Below are 19,683 nucleotides of genomic sequence, written 5' to 3'. Positions count from 1 at the left end.
AGGATTAGGGATGGCACCATGGCAACTGCAAGGCTAGCTGTCCATCGTTGGCTTACTGTGTGTCTAAGTTGTGTTTGGAGTGTGTTGTGTGTGTAGAAATGTACAGTTGAAGTCAGACGTTTACATACACCTTAGCCAAATACATTTAAACTCAGTTTAACAATTCCTGACATTTAATCCTAGTAAAAAGTCCCTGTTTTAGGTCAGTTAGGATCACCACTTTATTTTTAGAAAATGAAATGTCAGAATAATAGTAGACAGAATGAATTATTTTAGCTTTTATTTCTTTCATCACATTCCCAGTGGGTCAGAAGTTTACATACACTCAATTAGTATTTGGTAGCATTGCCTTTAAATTGTTTAATTTAGGTCAAATGTTTCGGGTAACCTTCAACATGCTTCCCACAATAAGTTGCAAACCGTAGTCTGGCTTTTTAATGACGGTTTTGGAGTAGTGGCTTCTTCCTTGCTGAGCGACATCTCAGGTATGTCGATATAGGACTTGTTTTACTTGTTTTACTGTGGATATAGATACTTTTGTACCTGGTTCCTCCAGCATCTTCAAAAGGTCCTTTGCTGTTGTTCTGGGATTAATTTGCACTTTTTGCACCAAAGTACATTCATCTCTAGGAGACAGAACGCGTCTCCTTCCTGAGCGGTATGACGGCTGTGTGGTTCCATGGTGTTTATACTTGCGTACTATTGTTTGTACAGATGAACATGGTACCTTCAGGCGTTTGTAAATTTCTCCCAAGGATGAACCAGATTTGTGGAGGTCTACAATTTTTATTCTGAGGTCTTGGCTGATTTCTTTTGATTTTCCCATGATATCAAGCAAAGAGGCACTGAGTTTGAAGGTTGGCCTTGAAATACATCCACAGGTACACCTCCAATTGACTCAAATGATGTCAATTAGCCTATCAGAAACATCTAAAGCCATGACATCATTTTCTGGAATTGTCCAAGCTGTTTAAAGGCACAGTCAATTTAGTGTATGTAAAGTTCTGACCCACTGGAATTGTGATACAGTGACTTAGAAGTGAAATAATCTGTCTGTAAACAATACTTGGAAAAATGACTTGCGTCATGTACAAAGTAGATGTCCTAACCGTCTTGCCAAAACTACAGTTTGTTAACAAGAAATTTGTGGAGTGGTTGAAAAACAAGTTTTAATGGCTCCAATGACTCTATGTAAATTCTGACTTCAACTGTATGTGTGTCTGTCCAACAGGAGGACGAGAGTGTCAATGAAATCAACATCACCAACCATACCAAGGAGGGGTCAGAGAAGGGTGACCCTCGACAGTTCGAGCTCCGCAAGGTCCTAGGACAAGGCTCCTTCGGAAAGGTGTGTGTGTGTGTGTGTGTGTGTGTGTGTGTGTGTGTGTGTGTGTGTGTGTGTGTGTGTGTGTGTGTGTGTGTGTGTGTGTGTGTGTGTGTGTGTGTGTGTGTGTGTGTGTGTGTGTGTGTGTGTGTGTGTGTGTGTGTGTGCGTGTGTTTGATTCCACTGATGTTTCTATTACTTATCCTTATGACAGAGAGTTGCTATAGCAACCACACGGTTAGGGCCCTTCACACCGTGTCATCTTTTTTGAATGAACGATTGTGTGTGTGTGCGTTTTCATGTTTGTCGTTCATCTTTCACCTTTTTCCCCAACATTTATTCTTGTGTGCGTGTGCGTGTGCGTGTGCGTGTGTGTGTGCGTGTGTGTGTGATGTGTGATGTGTGATGTGTGATGTGTGATGTGTGTGTGTGTGTGTGTGTGCGTGTGCGTGTGCGTGTGCGTGTGATGTGTGATGTGTGTGATGTGTGTGTGATGTGTGATGTGTGATGTGTGATGTGTGTGTGTGTGTGTGTGTGTGTGTGTGTGTGTGTGTGTGTGTGTGTGTGTGTGTGTGTGTGTGTGTGTGTGTGTGTGTGATGTGTGATGTGTGTGTGTGTGTGTGTGTGTGTGTGTGTGTGTGTGCGTGTGCGTGTGTGATGTGTGTGTGTGTGTGTGTGTGTGTGTGTGTGTGTGTGTGTGTGTGTGTGTGTGCGTGTGCGTGTGTGTGTGATGTGTGATGTGTGTGTGTGTGTGTGTGTGTGTGCGTGTGATGTGTGATGTGTGTGTGTGTGATGTGTGTGTGTGTGTGTGTGTGTGTGTGTGTGCGTGTGTGTGTGATGTGTGATGTGTGATGTGTGATGTGTGTGTGTAGGTGTTCCTGGTCATGAAGGCTACAGGTCCAGATGCAGGACAGCTCTATGCCATGAAGGTTCTGAAGAAAGCCACACTGAAAGGTAATGAGGGATGGAGAGGGAGGTAGAGGGGAGGTGATTTCAGAGCAGAAGTACATTTTTCTCTCCTGGAATCATGTCAGTGTGACATACTATCAGGGCCTCACGTTAGAATGGCAAGCCGCTGCTCTCTACAGGGTTGGGCGTTGAAGTAGTGGAAAGTTCCATCACTCATTTGAAGCTGAGGGCTGCAGCGCCTCCCCAAAAGTGCTGTGGTTAAATCCCCTTGGCCATGAACCTCTACCCCCCCCCCCCCATTGGGAAGCAATGTAATAGCCCTGTTTGTTGGAAATGGAACACACCAACAGACTACTTTATATCAGAGAGACTACCATCACCATCTGCTGGCCACACACCTCATATTCACCGACAGTGGAGGGATTCTGCTCTCTCTCTCTCTCTCTCTCTCTCTCTCTCTCTCTCTCTCTCTCTCTCTCTCTCTCTCTCTCTCTCTCTCTCTCTCTCTCTTGTCTCTCATTTCTTCTCTCTCTCTCTTTCTTTTTCTCTCTCTCTCTCTCTTTTTCTTTTTCTCTCTTTCTCTCTTTTTATTTTTTTCTCTTCTCTCTCTCTCTCTCTCTCTCTCTCTCTCTCTCTCACTCTTTCTCTCTTTCTCTTGTCTCTCATTTCTTACTCTCTCTCTCTCTTTTTCTCTCTCTCTCTCTCTCTTTCTCTCTCTTTCTCTTTTTATTTCTCTCTCTCTCTCTCTCTCTCTCTCTCTCTCTCTCTCTCTCTCTCTCTCTCTCTCTCTCTTTCTCTCACTCTTTCTCTCTCTTCTCTTGTCTCTCATTTCTTACTCTCTCTCTCTTTCTTTTTCTCTCTCTCTCCTTTTTATTTTTCTCTCTTTCTCTCTTTTTATTTTTCTCTCTCTCTCTCTCGCCACTCCTCCTCCTCCTCCTCTCTTGTTGATTTTATATTTATTTCCCTCCTTTATTCAATTACTCATCCATTGCCATCTGGGAGCCACTTTCATGCCAAGAAAGAGAGAGAGGGAGAGGGAAAGGCAGAGAGAAAGATAGATAGAGGAAGGGGGAAAGGGAGAGAGATAGATAGAGGAAGGGGGAAAGGGAGAGAGATAGAGGAAGGGGGAAAGGGAGAGAGATAGATAGAGGAAGGGGAAAGGGAGAGAGAAAGATAGATAGAGGAAGGGGAAAGGGAGATAGATAGATAGATAGATAGATAGATAGATAGATAGATAGATAGATAGATAGATAGATAGATAGATAGATAGATAGATAGATAGATAGATAGATAGATAGATAGATAGATAGATAGATAGATAGAGGGAGAGGGAAAGGCAGAGAGAAAGATAGATAGAGGAAGGGGGAAAGGGAGAGAGATAGATAGAGGAAGGGGGAAAGGGAGAGAGATAGATAGAGGAAGGGGGAAAGGGAGAGAGAAAGATAGATAGAGGAAGGGGGAAAGGGAGATAGATAGATAGATAGATAGATAGATAGATAGATAGATAGATAGATAGATAGATAGATAGATAGATAGATAGATAGGATAGATGGATGGACGGACGGGCGGGCGGGCAGGCGGGCGGGCGGGGGGGCGGGCGGACGGACAGATAGATAGATAGAGGAAGGGGGAGAGAGAGAGAGAGAGAGAGAGAGAGAGAGAGAGAGAGAGAGAGAGAGAGAGAGAGAGATAGATAGATAGATAGATAGATAGATAGATAGATAGATAGATAGATAGAGGAAGGGGAAAGGGAGAGAGATAGATAGAGGAAGGGGGAAAGGGAGAGAGATAGATAGAGGAAGGGGGAAAGGGAGAGAGAAAGATAGATAGAGGAAGGGGGAAAGGAGAGAGAGATAGATAGATAGAGGAAGGGGGAAAGGGAGAGAGAAAGATAGATAGAGGAAGGGGGAAAGGGAGAGAGATAGATAGATAGAGGAAGGGGAAAGGGAGAGAGATAGATAGATAGAGGAAGGGGAAAGGGAGAGAGATAGATAGATAGATAGAGGAAGGGGGAAAGGGAGAGATAGATAGATAGAGGAAGGGGGAAAGGGAGAAAGATAGATAGAGGAAGGGGAAAGGGAGAGAGATAGATAGAGGAAGGGGGAAAGGGAGAGAGATAGATAGAGGAAGGGGGAAAGGGAGAAAGATAGATAGAGGAAGGGGGAAAGGGAGAGAGAAAGATAGATAGAGGAAGGGGGAAAGGGAGAGAGAAAGATAGATAGAGGAAGGGGGAAAGGGAGAGAGATAGATAGAGGAAAGGGAGAGAGATAGATAGAGGAAAGGGAGAGAGATAGATAGAGGAAGGGGGAAGGGAGAGAGATAGATAGAGGAAGGGGGAAAGGGAGAGAGAAAGATAGATAGAGGAAGGGGGAAAGGGAGAGAGATAGATAGATAGGAAGGGGGAAAGAGAGAGAGATAGATAGATATATAGAGGAAGGGAGAGATAGATAGATAGAGGAGGGGAGGGAGAGAGATAGATAGATAGAGGAGGGGAAAGGGAGAGAGATAGATAGATAGATAGAGGAAGGGGAAAGGGAGAGAGATAGATAGATAGAGGAAGGGGGAAAGGGAGAGAGAAGATAGATAGAGGAAGGGGGAAAGGGAGAGAGATAGATAGATAGAGGAAGGGGAAAGGGGAGAGAGAGAAAGATAGATAGAGAGAAGGGGGGAAAGGAGAGAGAGATAGATAGAGGAAGGGGGAAAGGAGAGATAGATAGAGGAGATAGAGATAGATAGGGGAGGGAAAGGGAGAGATAGATAGATAGAGGAAGGGGGAAAGGGGAGAGAATAGATAGATAGAGGAAGGGGGGAGGGAATAAAGAGATAGATAGATAGAGGAAGGAGGAGGGGATAGGTAGGGGAAAAGATATATAGAGGGAGGGAGAATAAAGATATATAGAGAGGGGGAAAGGGAGGAGATAGATAGGGAAAGATATATAGAGGGAGGATAGATAGAGGAGGGGGTAGAGGGAATAAAGATATATAGAGGGAGGGGAAAGGTAGAGAGGGAATAAAGATAGATAGAGGAGGGGATAGGTAGAGGAATAAAGATATATAGAGGAAGGGGGGAAAGGGAGAGAGATAGAGGTAGAGGAAAAAGATATATAGAGAGAGATAGATATAGGAAAGGGAGAGATAGATAGAGGAAGGGGGAATAGGGGAGAGGTAGATAGATAGAGGAAGAGGGGAAAGGGAGAGAGAAAGATAGATAGAGGAAGGAGGGAATAAAGAAAAGAGAGATAGATAGAGGAAGGGGAAAGAGTAGAGAAATAAAGATATATAGAGGAGGGAAAGGGAGAAGATAGATAGATAGAGGAAGGGGGAAAGGGAATAAAGATATATAGATAGAGGAGGGGGAAAAAGATAGAGAGATAGATAGATAGATAGATAGAGGAAGGAGGAAAGGGAGAGAGATAGATAGATAGAGGAAGGGGGAAAGAGGGGGAGAGATAAAGATAGATAGAGGAAGGGGAAAGGGAGAATAAAGATAGATAGAGGAGGGGAAAGGGGAGATAGATAGAGGGATAGATAGATAGAAGATAGATAGATAGATAGATAGATAGATAGATAGATAGATAGATAGATGAAGGGGGAAAGGAAGAGAGACAGATAGAAGAAGGGGGAAGGTAGAGAGAGAATAGATAGAGGAAGGGGAAAGGGAGAGATAGATAGAGGAATAAAGGGGGAAAGAGTAGAGAGGATAAAGGGAGGGGGAGAAAAAAGATATATAGAGGGAGGGGGATAGGTAGAGGGGAATAAAGATATATAGAGGGAGGTAGATAGGTAGAGGGGAATAAAGATATATAGAGGGAGGGGATAGGTAGAGGGGAATAAAGATATATAGAGGGAGGGAGATAGGTAGAGGGGAATAAAGATATATAGAGGGAGGGGGATAGGTAGAGGGGAATAAAGATATATAGAGGGAGGTAGATAGGTAGAGGGAATAAAGATATATAGAGGGAGGGGAGGGAATAGGTAGAGGGAATAAAGATATATAGAGGGAGGTAGATAGGTAGAGGGAATAAAGATATATAGAGGGAGGGGCATAGGTAGAGGGAATAAAGATATATAGAGGGAGGGAATAGGTAGAGGGGAATAAAGATATATAGAGGGAGGGGATAGGTAGAGGGGAATAAAGATATATAGAGGGAGGTAGATAGGTAGAGGGAATAAAGATATATAGAGGGAGGGGCATAGGTAGAGGGAATAAAGATATATAGAGGGAGGTAGATAGGTAGAGGGAATAAAGATATATAGAGGGAGGGAGGGGAATATAGGTAGAGGGGAATAAAGATATATAGAGGGAGGTAGATAGGTAGAGGGAATAAAGATATATAGAGGGAGGGGAATAGGTAGAGGGAATAAAGATATATAGAGGGAGGGGAATAGGTAGAGGGGAATAAAGATATATAGAGGGAGGGGAATAGGTAGAGGGGAATAAAGATATATAGAGGGAGGTAGATAGGTAGAGGGAATAAAGATATATAGAGGGAGGTGAATAGGTAGAGGGGAATAAAGATATATAGAGGGAGGTAGATAGGTAGAGGGGAATAAAGATATATAGAGGGAGGGGATAGGTAGAGGGAATAAAGATATATAGAGGGAGGTAGATAGGTAGAGGGGAATAAAGATATATAGAGGGGGTAGGTTAGGAGGGAGGGGGAGAGGGAGGGGAATAAAGATATATAGAGGGAGGGAATAGGTAGAGGGGAATAAAGATATATAGAGGGGAGGGGATAGGTAGAGGGGAATAAAGATATATAGAGGGGGGAGGGGATAGGTAGAGGGAATAAAGATATATAGAGGGAGGTAGATAGGTAGAGGGAATAAAGATATATAGAGGGAGGGGAGGAAATAAAGAGGTAGAATAGGTAGGGGGAATAAAGATATATAGAGGGAGGTAGAGGGGGGAATAAAGATATATAGAGGGAGGGGAATAGGTAGAGGGAATAAAGATATATAGAGGGAGGGGAATAGGTAGAGGGGAATAAAGATATATAGAGGGAGGGGAATAAAGGGAGGGGAATAAAGATATATAGAGGGAGGTAGATAGGTAGAGGGAATAAAGATATATAGAGGGAGGTGAATAGGTAGAGGGGAATAAAGATATATAGAGGGAGGTAGATAGGTAGAGGGGAATAAAGATATATAGAGGGAGGGGGATAGGTAGAGGGAATAAAGATATATAGAGGGAGGTAGATAGGTAGAGGGGGGAATAAAGATATATAGAGGGGGGGAATAGTTAGGTAGAGGGGAATAAAGATATATAGAGGGAGGGGAATAGGTAGAGGGGAATAAAGATATATAGAGGGGAGGGATAGGTAGAGGGAATAAAGATATATAGAGGGGAGGGGATAGGTAGAGGGGAATAAAGATATATAGAGGGAGGTAGATAGGTAGAGGGAATAAAGATATATAGAGGGAGGGGAATAGGTAGAGGGGAATAAAGATATATAGAGGGAGGTAGATAGGTAGAGGGAATAAAGATATATAGAGGGAGGTGAATAGGTAGAGGGAATAAAGATATATAGAGGGAGGTAGATAGGTAGAGGGGATATAAAGATATATAGAGGGAATAAAGATATATAGAGGAATAGGTAGAGGGGAATAAAGATATATAGAGGGAGGGAGGAATAGATATATAGTAGAGGGGAATAAAGATATATAGAGGGAGGTGAATAGATAGGGGAATAAAGATATATAGAGGGAATAAAGAATAAAGATATAGAGGGAGGGGGATAGGTAGAGGGGAATAAAGATATAAGAGGGAGGTAGATATATAAAGAGGGGGGGTAGGTAAAGATAGGTAGAGGGAATAAAGATATATAGAGGGAGGGGATAGGTAGAGGGGAATAAAGATATATAGAGGGAGGTAGATAGGTAGAGGGAATAAAGATATATAGAATTAGGGGGATAGGTGGAGGGGAATAAAGATATATAGAGGGAGGGGATAGGTAGAGGGAATAAAGATATATAGAGGGAGGGGGTAATAGGTAGAGGGAATAAAGATATATAGAGGGAGGTAGATAGGTAGAGGGGAATAAAGATATATAGAGGGAGGTAGTTAGGTAGAGGGGAATAAAGATATATAGAGGGAGGGGAATAGGTAGAGGGGAATAAAGATATATAGAGGGGAGGGGATAGGTAGAGGGGAATAAAGATATATAGAGGGGAGGGGATAGGTAGAGGGGAATAAAGATATATAGAGGGAGGTAGATAGGTAGAGGGAATAAAGATATATAGAGGGAGGGGCATAGGTAGAGGGGAATAAAGATATATAGAGGGAGGTAGATAGGTAGAGGGAATAAAGATATATAGAGGGAGGTGAATAGGTAGAGGGGAATAAAGATATATAGAGGGAGGTAGATAGGTAGAGGGGAATAAAGATATATAGAGGGAGGGGAATAGGTAGAGGGGAATAAAGATATATAGAGGGAGGGGGATAGGTAGAGGGGAATAAAGATATATAGAGGGAGGTGAATAGGTAGAGGGGAATAAAGATATATAGAGGGAGGTAGATAGGTAGAGGGGAATAAAGATATATAGAGGGAGGGGGATAGGTAGAGGGGAATAAAGATATATAGAGGGAGGTAGATAGGTAGAGGGGAATAAAGATATATAGAGGGAGGGGATAGGTAGAGGGGAATAAAGATATATAGAGGGAGGTAGATAGGTAGAGGGGAATAAAGATATATAGAATTAGGGGGATAGGTGGAGGGGAATAAAGATATATAGAGGGAGGGGGATAGGTAGAGGGAATAAAGATATATAGAGGGAGGGGAATAGGTAGAGGGAATAAAGATATATAGAGGGAGGGGAATAGGTAGAGGGGAATAAAGATATATAGAGGGAGGTAGATAGGTAGAGGGAATAAAGATATATAGAGGGAGGGGAATAGGTAGAGGGAATAAAGATATATAGAGGGAGGGGAATAGGTAGAGGGGAATAAAGATATATAGAGGGAGGGGAGTAGGTAGAGGGGAATAAAGATATATAGAGGGAGGTAGATAGGTAGAGGGAATAAAGATATATAGAGGGAGGTGAATAGGTAGAGGGGAATAAAGATATATATAGAGGGAGGTAGATAGGTAGAGGGGAATAAAGATATATAGAGGGAGGGGTAGATAGGTAGAGGGAATAAAGATATATAGAGGGAGGTAGATAGGTAGAGGGGAATAAAGATATATAGAGAGGGGGTAGATTAGGTAGAGGGGAATAAAGATATATAGAGGGAGGGTAGAATAGGTAGAGGGGAATAAAGATATATAGAGGGAGGGGATAGGTAGAGGGAATAAAGATATATAGAGGGAGGTAGATAGGTAGAGGGAATAAAGATATATAGAGGGAGGGGCATAGGTAGAGGGAATAAAGATATATAGAGGGGTAGATAGGTAGAATAAAGATATAGAGGGAGGGGAATAAGAGAATAAAGATATATAGAGGAGGGGAATAGGTAGAGGGGAATAAAGATATATAGAGGGAGGGGAATAGGTAGAGGGGAATAAAGATATATAGAGGGAGGGGAATAGGTAGAGGGGAATAAAGATATATAGAGGAGGTAGATAGGTAGAGGGAATAAAGATATATAGAGGGAGGTGAATAGGTAGAGGGAATAAAGATATATAGAGGGAGGTAGATAGGTAGAGGGGAATAAAGATATATAGAGGGAGGGGAATAGGTAGAGGGAATAAAGATATATAGAGGGAGGGGAATAGGTAGAGGGGAATAAAGATATATAGAGGGAGGTGAATAGGTAGAGGGGAATAAAGATATATAGAGGGAGGTAGATAGGTAGAGGGGAATAAAGATATATAGAGGGAGGGGGATAGGTAGAGGGGAATAAAGATATATAGAGGGAGGTAGATAGGTAGAGGGGAATAAAGATATATAGAGGGAGGGGATAGGTAGAGGGGAATAAAGATATATAGAGGGAGGTAGCTAGGTAGAGGGGAATAAAGATATATAGAATTAGGGGGATAGGTGGAGGGGAATAAAGATATATAGAGGGAGGGGGATAGGTAGAGGGGAATAAAGATATATAGAGGGAGGTAGATAGGTAGAGGGAATAAAGATATATAGAGGGAGGTGAATAGGTAGAGGGGAATAAAGATATATAGAGGGAGGTAGATAGGTAGAGGGGAATAAAGATATATAGAGGGAGGGGGATAGGTAGAGGGGAATAAAGATATATAGAGGGAGGTAGATAGGTAGAGGGGAATAAAGATATATAGAGGGGGGTAGTTAGGTAGAGGGGAATAAAGATATATAGAGGGAGGGGAATAGGTAGAGGGGAATAAAGATATATAGAGGGGAGGGGATAGGTAGAGGGGAATAAAGATATATAGAGGGAGGTAGATAGGTAGAGGGAATAAAGATATATAGAGGAGGGGATAGGTAGAGGGGAATAAAGATATATAGAGGGAGGTAGATAGGTAGAGGGAATAAAGATATATAGAGGGAGGTGAATAGGTAGAGGGGAATAAAGATATATAGAGGGAGGTAGATAGGTAGAGGGGAATAAAGATATAGGAGAGGGAGGGGAATAGGTAGAGGGGAATAAAGATATATAGAGGGAGGGGATAGGTAGAGGGGAATAAAGATATATATAGAGGGAGGTGAATAGGTAGAGGGGAATAAAGATATATAGAGGGAGGTAGATAGGTAGAGGGGAATAAAGATATATAGAGGGAGGGGATAGGTAGAGGGGAATAAAGATATATAGAGGGAGGTAGATAGGTAGAGGGAATAAAGATATATAGAGGAGGGGATAGGTAGAGGGAATAAAGATATATAGAGGGAGGTAGATAGGTAGAGGGAATAAAGATATATAGAATTAGGGGGGATAGGTGGAGGGAATAAAGATATATAGAGGGAGGGGGATAGGTAGAGGGGAATAAAGATATATAGAGGGAGGTAGATAGGTAGAGGGGAATAAAGATATATAGAATTAGGGGGATAGGTGGAGGGGAATAAAGATATATAGAGGGAGGGGGATAGGTAGAGGGTAATAAAGATATATAGAGGGGAGGGGATAGGTAGAGGGGAATAAAAATATATAGAGGGAGGTAGATAGGTAGAGGGAATAAAGATATATAGAGGGAGGTAGATAGGTAGAGGGAATAAAGATATATAGAGGGAGGGGAATAGGTAGAGGGAATAAAGATATATAGAGGGAGGGAATAGGTAGAGGGAATAAAGATATATAGAGGGAGGGAATAGGTAGAGGGAATAAAGATATATAGAGGGAGGTAGATAGGTAGAGGGAATAAAGATATATAGAGGGAGGTGAATAGGTAGAGGGAATAAAGATATATAGAGGGAGGTAGATAGGTAGAGGGGAATAAAGATATATAGAGGAGGGGATATAGGTAGAGGAGGGGAATAAAGATATATAGAGGGAGGTAGATAGGTAGAGGGAATAAAGATATATAGAGGGGGTAGATATTAGGTAGAGGGGAATAAAGATATATAGAGGGAGGGGAGGGAATAGGTAGAGGGGAATAAAGATATATAGAGGGGAGGGGATAGGTAGAGGGGAATAAAGATATATAGAGGGAGGTAGATAGGTAGAGGGAATAAAGATATATAGAGGGAGGGGGATAGGTAGAGGGGAATAAAGAATATATAGAGGGAGGTAGATAGGTAGAGGGAATAAAGATATATAGAGGGAGGGGAATAGGTAGAGGGAATAAAGATATATAGAGGGAGGGAATAGGTAGAGGGGAATAAAGATATATAGAGGGAGGGGAATAGGTAGAGGGAATAAAGATATATAGAGGGAGGTAGATAGGTAGAGGGAATAAAGATATATAGAGGGAGGTGAATAGGTAGAGGGGAATAAAGATATATAGAGGGAGGTAGATAGGTAGAGGGAATAAAGATATATAGAGGGAGGGGAATAGGTAGAGGGGAATAAAGATATATAGAGGGAGGTAGATAGGTAGAGGGAATAAAGATATATAGAGGGAGGGGAATAGGTAGAGGAATAAAGATATATATAGAGGGAGGGGATAGGTAGAGGGGAATAAAGATATATAGAGGGAGGGATAGGTAGAGGGAATAAAGATATATAGAGGGCGGTAGATAGGTAGAGGGAATAAAGATATATAGAATTAGGGGGATATATAGGTGGAGGGGAATAAAGATATATAGAGGAGGGGATAGGTAGAGGGAATAAAGATATATAGAGGGAGGTAGATAGGTAGAGGGGAATAAAGATATATAGAGGAGGGATAGGTAGAGGGGAATAAAGATATATAGAGGGAGGTAGATAGGTAGAGGGGAATAAAGATATATAGAGGGGGTAGTTAGGTAGAGGGGAATAAAGATATATAGAGGGAGGGGATAGGTAGAGGGGAATAAAGATATATAGAGGGAGGTAGATAGGTAGAGGGAATAAAGATATATAGAGGGAGGGGGATAGGTAGAGGGGAATAAAGATATATAGAGGGAGGTAGATAGGTAGAGGGAATAAAGATATATAGAGGGAGGGGAATAGGTAGAGGGAATAAAGATATATAGAGGGAGGGAATAGGTAGAGGGGAATAAAGATATATAGAGGGAGGGAATAGGTAGAGGGGAATAAAGATATATAGAGGAGGTAGATAGGTAGAGGGAATAAAGATATATAGAGGGAGGTGAATAGGTAGAGGGGAATAAAGATATATAGAGGGAGGTAGATAGGTAGAGGGGAATAAAGATATATAGAATTAGGGGATAGGTGGAGGGGAATAAAGATATATAGAGGGAGGGGATAGGTAGAGGGAATAAAGATATATAGAGGGAGGGGATAGGTAGAGGGGAATAAAGATATATAGAGGGAGGTAGATAGGTAGAGGGAATAAAGATATATAGAGGGAGGGGAATAGGTAGAGGGGAATAAAGATATATAGAGGGAGGTAGATAGGTAGAGGGGAATAAAGATATATAGAGGGACTCTGTATGTTTTAATAGTGTGCGTGTGCGTGTGTGTGTGTGTGTGTGTGTGCGTGTGTTGCAGTGCGTGACAGGGTGAGGACTAAGATGGAGAGAGACATTCTGGTGGAGGTCAATCATCCCTTCATCGTTAAACTGCACTATGGTGAGTTAGCCAATCACAGCTCAGTACTACAGTGAGTCAATAATAACATCAGTCCCCTGGTAACCAATCAGATGTCTCTCAGCATTCCAAACAGAAGGGAAACTCTACCTCATCCTGGACTTCCTACGAGGAGGAGACCTCTTCACACGACTGTCTAAAGAGGTGAGGGCATGTGTGTGGCGTGTGTGTTGGAGTGGCGTTGGTGTGGCGTGTGTGTTGGAGTGGCGTTGGTGTTGATGTGGCGTGTGTGTTGGTGTGGCGTGTGTGTTGGAGTGGCGTTGGTGTGGCGTGTGTGTTGGAGTGGCGTTGGTGTTGGTGTGGCGTGTGTGTTGGTGTGGCGTGTGTGTTGGAGTGGCGTTGGTGTGGCGTGTGTGTTGGTGTGGAGTGTGTGCTGGTGTGGCGTGTGTGTTGGTGTGGCGTGTGTGTTGGTGTGGCGTGTGTGTTGGTGTGGCGTGTGTGTTGGTGTGGCGTTGGCGTTGGTGTGGCGTGTGTGTTGGTGTGGCGTGTGTGTTGGTGTGGCGTTGGTGTGGCGTGTGTGTTGGTGTGGCGTGTGTGTTGGTGTGGAGTGTGTGTTGGTGTGGAGTTTGTGTTGGTGTGGCGTGTGTGTTGGTGTGGCGTGTGTGTTGGTGTGGAGTGTGTGTTGGTGTGGCGTGTGTGTTGGTGTGGCGTGTGTGTTGGTGTGGCGTGTGTGTTGGTGTGGAGTGTGTGTTGGTGTGGCGTGTGTGTTGGTGTGGCGTGTGTGTTGGTGTGGCGTGTGTGTTGGTGTGGCGTGTGTGTTGGTGTGGAGTGTGTGTTGTTGTGGAGTGTGTGTTGGTGTGGATTGTGTGTTGGTGTGGAGTGTGTGTTGGTGTGGAGTGTGTGTTGGTGTGGAGTGTGTGTTGGTGTGGAGTGTGTGTTGGTGTGGAGTGTGTGTTGGTGTGGAGTGTGTGTTGGTGTGGAGTGTGTGTTGGTGTGGAGTTTGTGTTGGTGTGGGGTGTGTGTTGGTGTGGGGTGTGTGTTGGTGTGGAGTGTGTGTTGGTGTGGAGTGTGTGTTGGTGTGGAGTGTGTGTTGGTGTGGCGTGTGTGTTGGTGTGGCGTGTGGAGTGTGTGTTGGTGTGGGGTGTGTGTTGGTGTGGAGTGTGTGTTGGTGTGGCGTGTGTGTTGGTGTGTGTTGGTGTGGCGTGTGGAGTGTGTGTTGGTGTGGGGTGTGTGTTGGTGTGGAGTGTGTGTTGGTGTGGAGTGTGTGTTGGTGTGGAGTGTGTGTTGGTGTGGAGTGTGTGTTGGTGTGGGGGGGGTCTCACCCTCCTCTCCTCTCTTTGTGTAGGTGATGTTCACAGAGGAGGATGTGAAGTTCTACTTGGCAGAGTTGGCCCTGGCGCTGGACCACCTTCACAGCCTGGGCATCATCTACAGAGACCTCAAACCAGAGAAGTACACACACACACACACACACACACACACACACACACACACACACACACACACACACACACACACACACACACACACACACACACACACACACACACACACACACACACACACACACACACACACACACACACACACACGTTTAGTATCTTTGTCCAAAGATCCATTTCTGTCTTTTCAGCATTCTCCTAGACGAGGAGGGACACATTAAGCTGACGGGTGAGTGATATCAGACCTGTGTGTGTGGTTTGTTTTTCTATTTGAATGTGTCTATTCTTACTGCAGACGGTATGTCCTGAGAACAAAGCTTACTCGTGTGTGTATGTATGTGTGTGTGTGTTGATGTGTGTGTGTGTGTAGACTTCGGCCTCAGTAAGGAGTCTATAGACCATGAGAACAAGGCCTATTCGTTCTGTGGGACAGTGGAGTACATGGCTCCGGAGGTGGTCAACAGGAGAGGTCACACCACCAGCGCTGATTGGTGGTCCTACGGCGTGCTCATGGTGAGAGGGGTGGGACCACACACCTTATATGGTTTATTTACCTGTTCCTTATTTGCGTTGTGTTACAGGTTGTGGTTAGGTTGTGGTTAGGTAGTGGTTAGGTTGTCGTTAGGTTGTAGTTAGGTAGTCGGTAGGTAGTAGTTGGGTAGTAGTTAGGTTCTAGTTAGGTAGTCGGTAGGTAGTAGTTAGGTAGTGGTTAGGTTGTCGTTAGGTTGTAGTTAGGTATTTGGTAGGTAGTAGTTAGGTAGTGGTTAGGTTGTCGTTAGGTTGTGGTTAGGTAGTGGTTAGGTAGTGGTTAGGTAGTAGTTAGGTTCTAGTTAGGTAGTCGGTAGGTAGTAGTTAGGTAGTGGTTAGGTTGTCGTTAGGTTGTAGCGTTAGGTTGTAGTTTGGTAGTCGGTAGGTAGTGGTTAGGTTGTCATTAGGTTGTAGTTAGGTAGTCGGTAGGTTGTAGTTAGGTAGTCGGTAGGTAGTAGTTAGGTAGTGGTTAGGTTGTCGTTACGTTGTAGTTAGGTAGTCGGTAGGTAGTGGTTAGGTTGTAGTTACGTTGTAGTTGGGTTGGTTGGTAGGTTGTGTGAAACTCTTCATCTCTTCATCCTCTGGCAGTTTGAGATGCTGACCGGAACACTACCATTCCAGGGGAAAGACCGCAAGGAGACCATGACCATGATCCTCAAGTGAGTCTCTTCCACCGGGTCTTTTTCCATCTCACTGGAGCAATGTGTCTACAAGACTGTGTTAGAATGAGTTCTATGCAGCTCAGAACTAGTTGTTCCACTCAGCAGGAGGGCATTATGGATGGACAGACTAGAAGAGTGATAAAAGCAGGAAAATGGACATAGCTAAGTGGGCTGTTAGATGTTGATGACAGACAGGGGAGATACAGGGAGGGTATGAGAGAGGAGGAGAGAGAGGAGGAGAGAGGGAGTGGGAGATACAGGGAGGGTATGAGAGAGGGAGGGGAGATACAGGGAGAGGAGGAGAGAGGGAGGGGGAGATACAGGGAGGGTATGAGAGAGAGGGGGATACAGGGAGGGTATGAGAGAGGGAGGGGGAGATACAGGGAGAGGAGGAGAGAGGGAGGGGGAGATACAGGGAGAGGAGGAGAGAGAGAGGGGGAGATACAGGGAGGGTATGAGAGAGGGAGGGGGAGATACAGGGAGAGGAGGAGAGAGGGAGGGGAGTTACAGGGAGGGTATGAGAGAGGGAGGGGGAGATACAGGGAGGGTATGAGAGAGGGAGGGGGAGATACAGGGAGAGGAGGAGAGAGGGAGGGGGAGATACAGGGAGGGTATGAGAGAGGGAGGGGGAGATACAGGGAGAGGAGGAGAGAGGGAGGGGGAGATACAGGGAGGGTATGAGAGAGGGAGGGGAGATACAGGGAGGGTATGAGAGAGAGAGGGGGAGATACAGGGAGGGTATGAGAGAGAGAGGGGGAAGAGGGAGAGGAGAGAGAGAGAGAGAGAGAGAGAGAGAGAGAGAGAGCGGGAGGGGAAGAAGGGAGGGGGAAGAGGGGAGAGAGAGAGAGAGAGAGAGAGAGAGAGAGAGAGAGAGAGAGAGGAGGGGGAGGGGGAAGAGGGGAGAGAGAGGGAGGGGGAAGAGGGGAGAGGGGAGAGAGAGAGAGAGGAGGAGAGAGGGAGGGGGAAGAGGGGAGGGGGAAGAGGGGAGGGGAGAGAGAGAGAGGAGGAGAGAGGGAGGGAGGGGGAGAGAGAGAGGGGGAAGAGGGAGAGAGAGAGAGAGAGAGAGAGAGAGAGAGAGAGAGAGAGAGAGAGAGATAGGGAGGGGGAAGGGAGAGAGAGAGAGAGAGAGAGAGAGAGAGAGAGAGAGAGAGAGAGAGAGAGAGAGAGAGAGAGAGAGAGAGAGAGAGAGAGAGAGAGAGAGGGGAAGAGGGAGAGAGAGAGAGGGGGAAGGGGGAGAGAGAGAGGGGGAAGGGAGAGATGGGGGGAGAGAGAGAGAGATAGGAGAGAGGAAGGGTGGAAGAGGGGAGAGATGGAGAGAAAGAGGGGGATAAAGCAGGAGAGAGATGGAATGGTAAAGTGAGGAAGGGTGCAGGAAAGTGCCAAATAAATGGGATGGGTGAGAGCGATTTCAACACAGAATGATTTATCTCTCCCTCTCAGTGGAAAATGTTGAGAATGTTTCTTTCTCTAGGCTGCTGAGATGGTTTCTGTTAAACGCTGAGTTAGTTTCCTGTGTGTGTTACTGATACTGGGTGTCTGGACATTCAGTCAGATTGAATACAGGTTGATATGTGATGACTGTGTCAATAACTACACTGTCTCATGGACTCTATTGTCCCTCTATCACTGCCTTCTGCATTCCTTCCGTACTTTCTTTTGCCTATTTCTCTCCTCAGGGCTAAGTTGGGGATGCCACAGTTTTTGAGTTCCGAAGCCCAGAGTCTCCTGAGGAACCTTTTCAAACGCAACCCTACTAACAGGCTAGGTAACACAACCTGATCTTAGGTCAGGGTTAAGATTTCCCCCTAATGGTTAATGTTAGGATTGAGGGAGGTAATCTGATCCCAGATCTGTGCTGAAGTGTAACTTCTGGTTCTGTTCTCTGTAGGGGCCGGCCCAGACGGAGTGGAGGAGATTAAAAGACATCACTTCTACTGCACCATAGACTGGAACGTGAGTCATGAGACGTCTCTTCTCACTGTGTTTCAGAGGCTGTAGAGTCAGTATATACCATATCATGTGTTCTCTATCTCTGTGTGTAGAAACTGTTCCGTAGAGAGCTCCACCCTCCCTTCAAACCTGCTACGGGACGACCTGACGACACCTTCTATTTCGACCCAGAGTTCACCGCTAAAACACCCAAAGGTACGCACACACACTTGCGTGCGCACACACACGTCTCTCTATCCATCCATGCCTCAATTACGCTTTCATCTTTTGACGTTCAACCACTTGTGTGTCTATGTGTGTATGTAGATTCCCCGGGGGTTCCGCCCAGTGCCAACGCCCACCAGCTGTTCCGAGGATTCAGCTTTGTAGCCATTACATCAGAGGAAGAGACACAACCACTACAGACTACTGTAGTACAGGTACACACACACACACACACACACACACACACACACACACACACACACACACACACACACACACACACACACACACACACACACACACACACACACACACACACACACACACACGCACACACACACATGATCTTGTCATTTATGATTTTTCATCTGTGTGTGTGTGTGTGTGTGTGTGTGTGTGTGTGTGTGTGTGTGTGTGTGTGTGTGTGTGTGTGTGTGTGTGTGTGTGTGTGTGTGTGTGTGTGTGTGTGTGTGTGTGTGTGTGTGTGTGTGTGTGTGTGTGTGTGTGTGTGTGTGTGTGTAGCAGCTACACAGGAATATGTCCCAGCTGTCAGAAGCATATGAAGTCAAGGAGGAAATAGGACTGGGATCATACTCTGTCTGCAAACGCTGTATACACAAGGCCACTGGCATGGAGTACGCGGTTAAGGTGAGACATACACCCCCCAGAAAGCACTGATATTGACCATTGTATTGTTAGTATTCAGAGCCATACATACACACAAGTTGGTATTGGTTTCAACCCCAGAACACTGTGTGTGTGTGTGTGTGTGTGTGTGTGTGTGTGTGTGTGTGTGTGTGTGTGTGTGTGTGTGTGTGTGTGTGTGTGTGTGTGTGTGTGTGTGTGTGTGTGTGTGTGTGTGTGTGTGTGTGTGTGTGTGTGTGTGTGTGTGTGTGTGTGTGTGTGTGTGTGTGTGTGATGTAGATCATCAGTAAGGCCAACAGAGACCCAACAGAGGAGGTAGAGATCCTAATGAGATACGGACAACATCCCAACGTCATCACACTGAAGGACGTGAGTCTCTCACCCATTTTTGTATTGATATCCTTGTTGGGGACCAAAGAATTGATTCCCATCCCAAATCCTGTTTACCCTAACCGAGCCATAACACTAACCTTAACCCCCTAAACCTAACCCTAACCGAGCCATAACGCTAACCTTAACCCCCTAACCCTAACCGAGCCATAACACTAACCTTAACCCCCTAACCCTAACCGAGCCATAACACTAACCTTAACCCCCTAACCCTAACCGAGCCATAACACTAACCTAACCCCTAACCCTAACCTAACACTAACCTTAACCCCTAACCCTAACCCTAACCGAGCCATAACACTAACCTTAACCCCTAACCCTAACCCTAACCCCCATAACACTAACCTAACCCCCTAACCCTAACCGAGCCATAACACTAACCTTAACCCTAACCCTAACCGAGCCATAACACTAACCTTAACCCTAACCCTAACCGAGCCATAACACTAACCTTAACCCCCTAACCCTAACCGAGCCATAACACTAACCTTAACCCCCTAACCCTAACCCTAACCGAGCCATAACACTAACCTTAACCCTAACCCTAACCTTAACCCTAACCCTAACCGAGCCATAACACTAACCTTAACC

General features: G+C 44.9%; 1 protein-coding gene across 1 annotated transcript in view; it reads left to right on the top strand.

Annotated features, from left to right (window-relative positions):
* Nucleotides 1-19,683, top strand: part of LOC124039520 (ribosomal protein S6 kinase alpha-3-like) — a 91,313-nt gene that overhangs the window by 63,261 nt on the left and 8,369 nt on the right. The window contains exons 3-16 of the mRNA XM_046355583.1: nt 1,232-1,348; nt 2,197-2,278; nt 13,233-13,313; nt 13,396-13,475; nt 14,617-14,723; nt 14,905-14,942; nt 15,084-15,226; nt 15,830-15,900; nt 17,580-17,668; nt 17,792-17,856; nt 17,946-18,048; nt 18,160-18,272; nt 18,580-18,705; nt 18,982-19,071. Of these exons, the coding sequence (XP_046211539.1) occupies nt 1,232-1,348; nt 2,197-2,278; nt 13,233-13,313; nt 13,396-13,475; nt 14,617-14,723; nt 14,905-14,942; nt 15,084-15,226; nt 15,830-15,900; nt 17,580-17,668; nt 17,792-17,856; nt 17,946-18,048; nt 18,160-18,272; nt 18,580-18,705; nt 18,982-19,071 (1,305 nt within the window). The remainder of the gene's footprint in view (nt 1-1,231; nt 1,349-2,196; nt 2,279-13,232; nt 13,314-13,395; nt 13,476-14,616; nt 14,724-14,904; nt 14,943-15,083; nt 15,227-15,829; nt 15,901-17,579; nt 17,669-17,791; nt 17,857-17,945; nt 18,049-18,159; nt 18,273-18,579; nt 18,706-18,981; nt 19,072-19,683) is intronic.

Source organism: Oncorhynchus gorbuscha, linkage group LG07 (genome assembly GCF_021184085.1).
Source record: "Oncorhynchus gorbuscha isolate QuinsamMale2020 ecotype Even-year linkage group LG07, OgorEven_v1.0, whole genome shotgun sequence".
NCBI classification, from domain to species: domain Eukaryota; kingdom Metazoa; phylum Chordata; class Actinopteri; order Salmoniformes; family Salmonidae; genus Oncorhynchus; species Oncorhynchus gorbuscha.
This window is presented reverse-complemented; position numbering and strand designations above follow the sequence as displayed.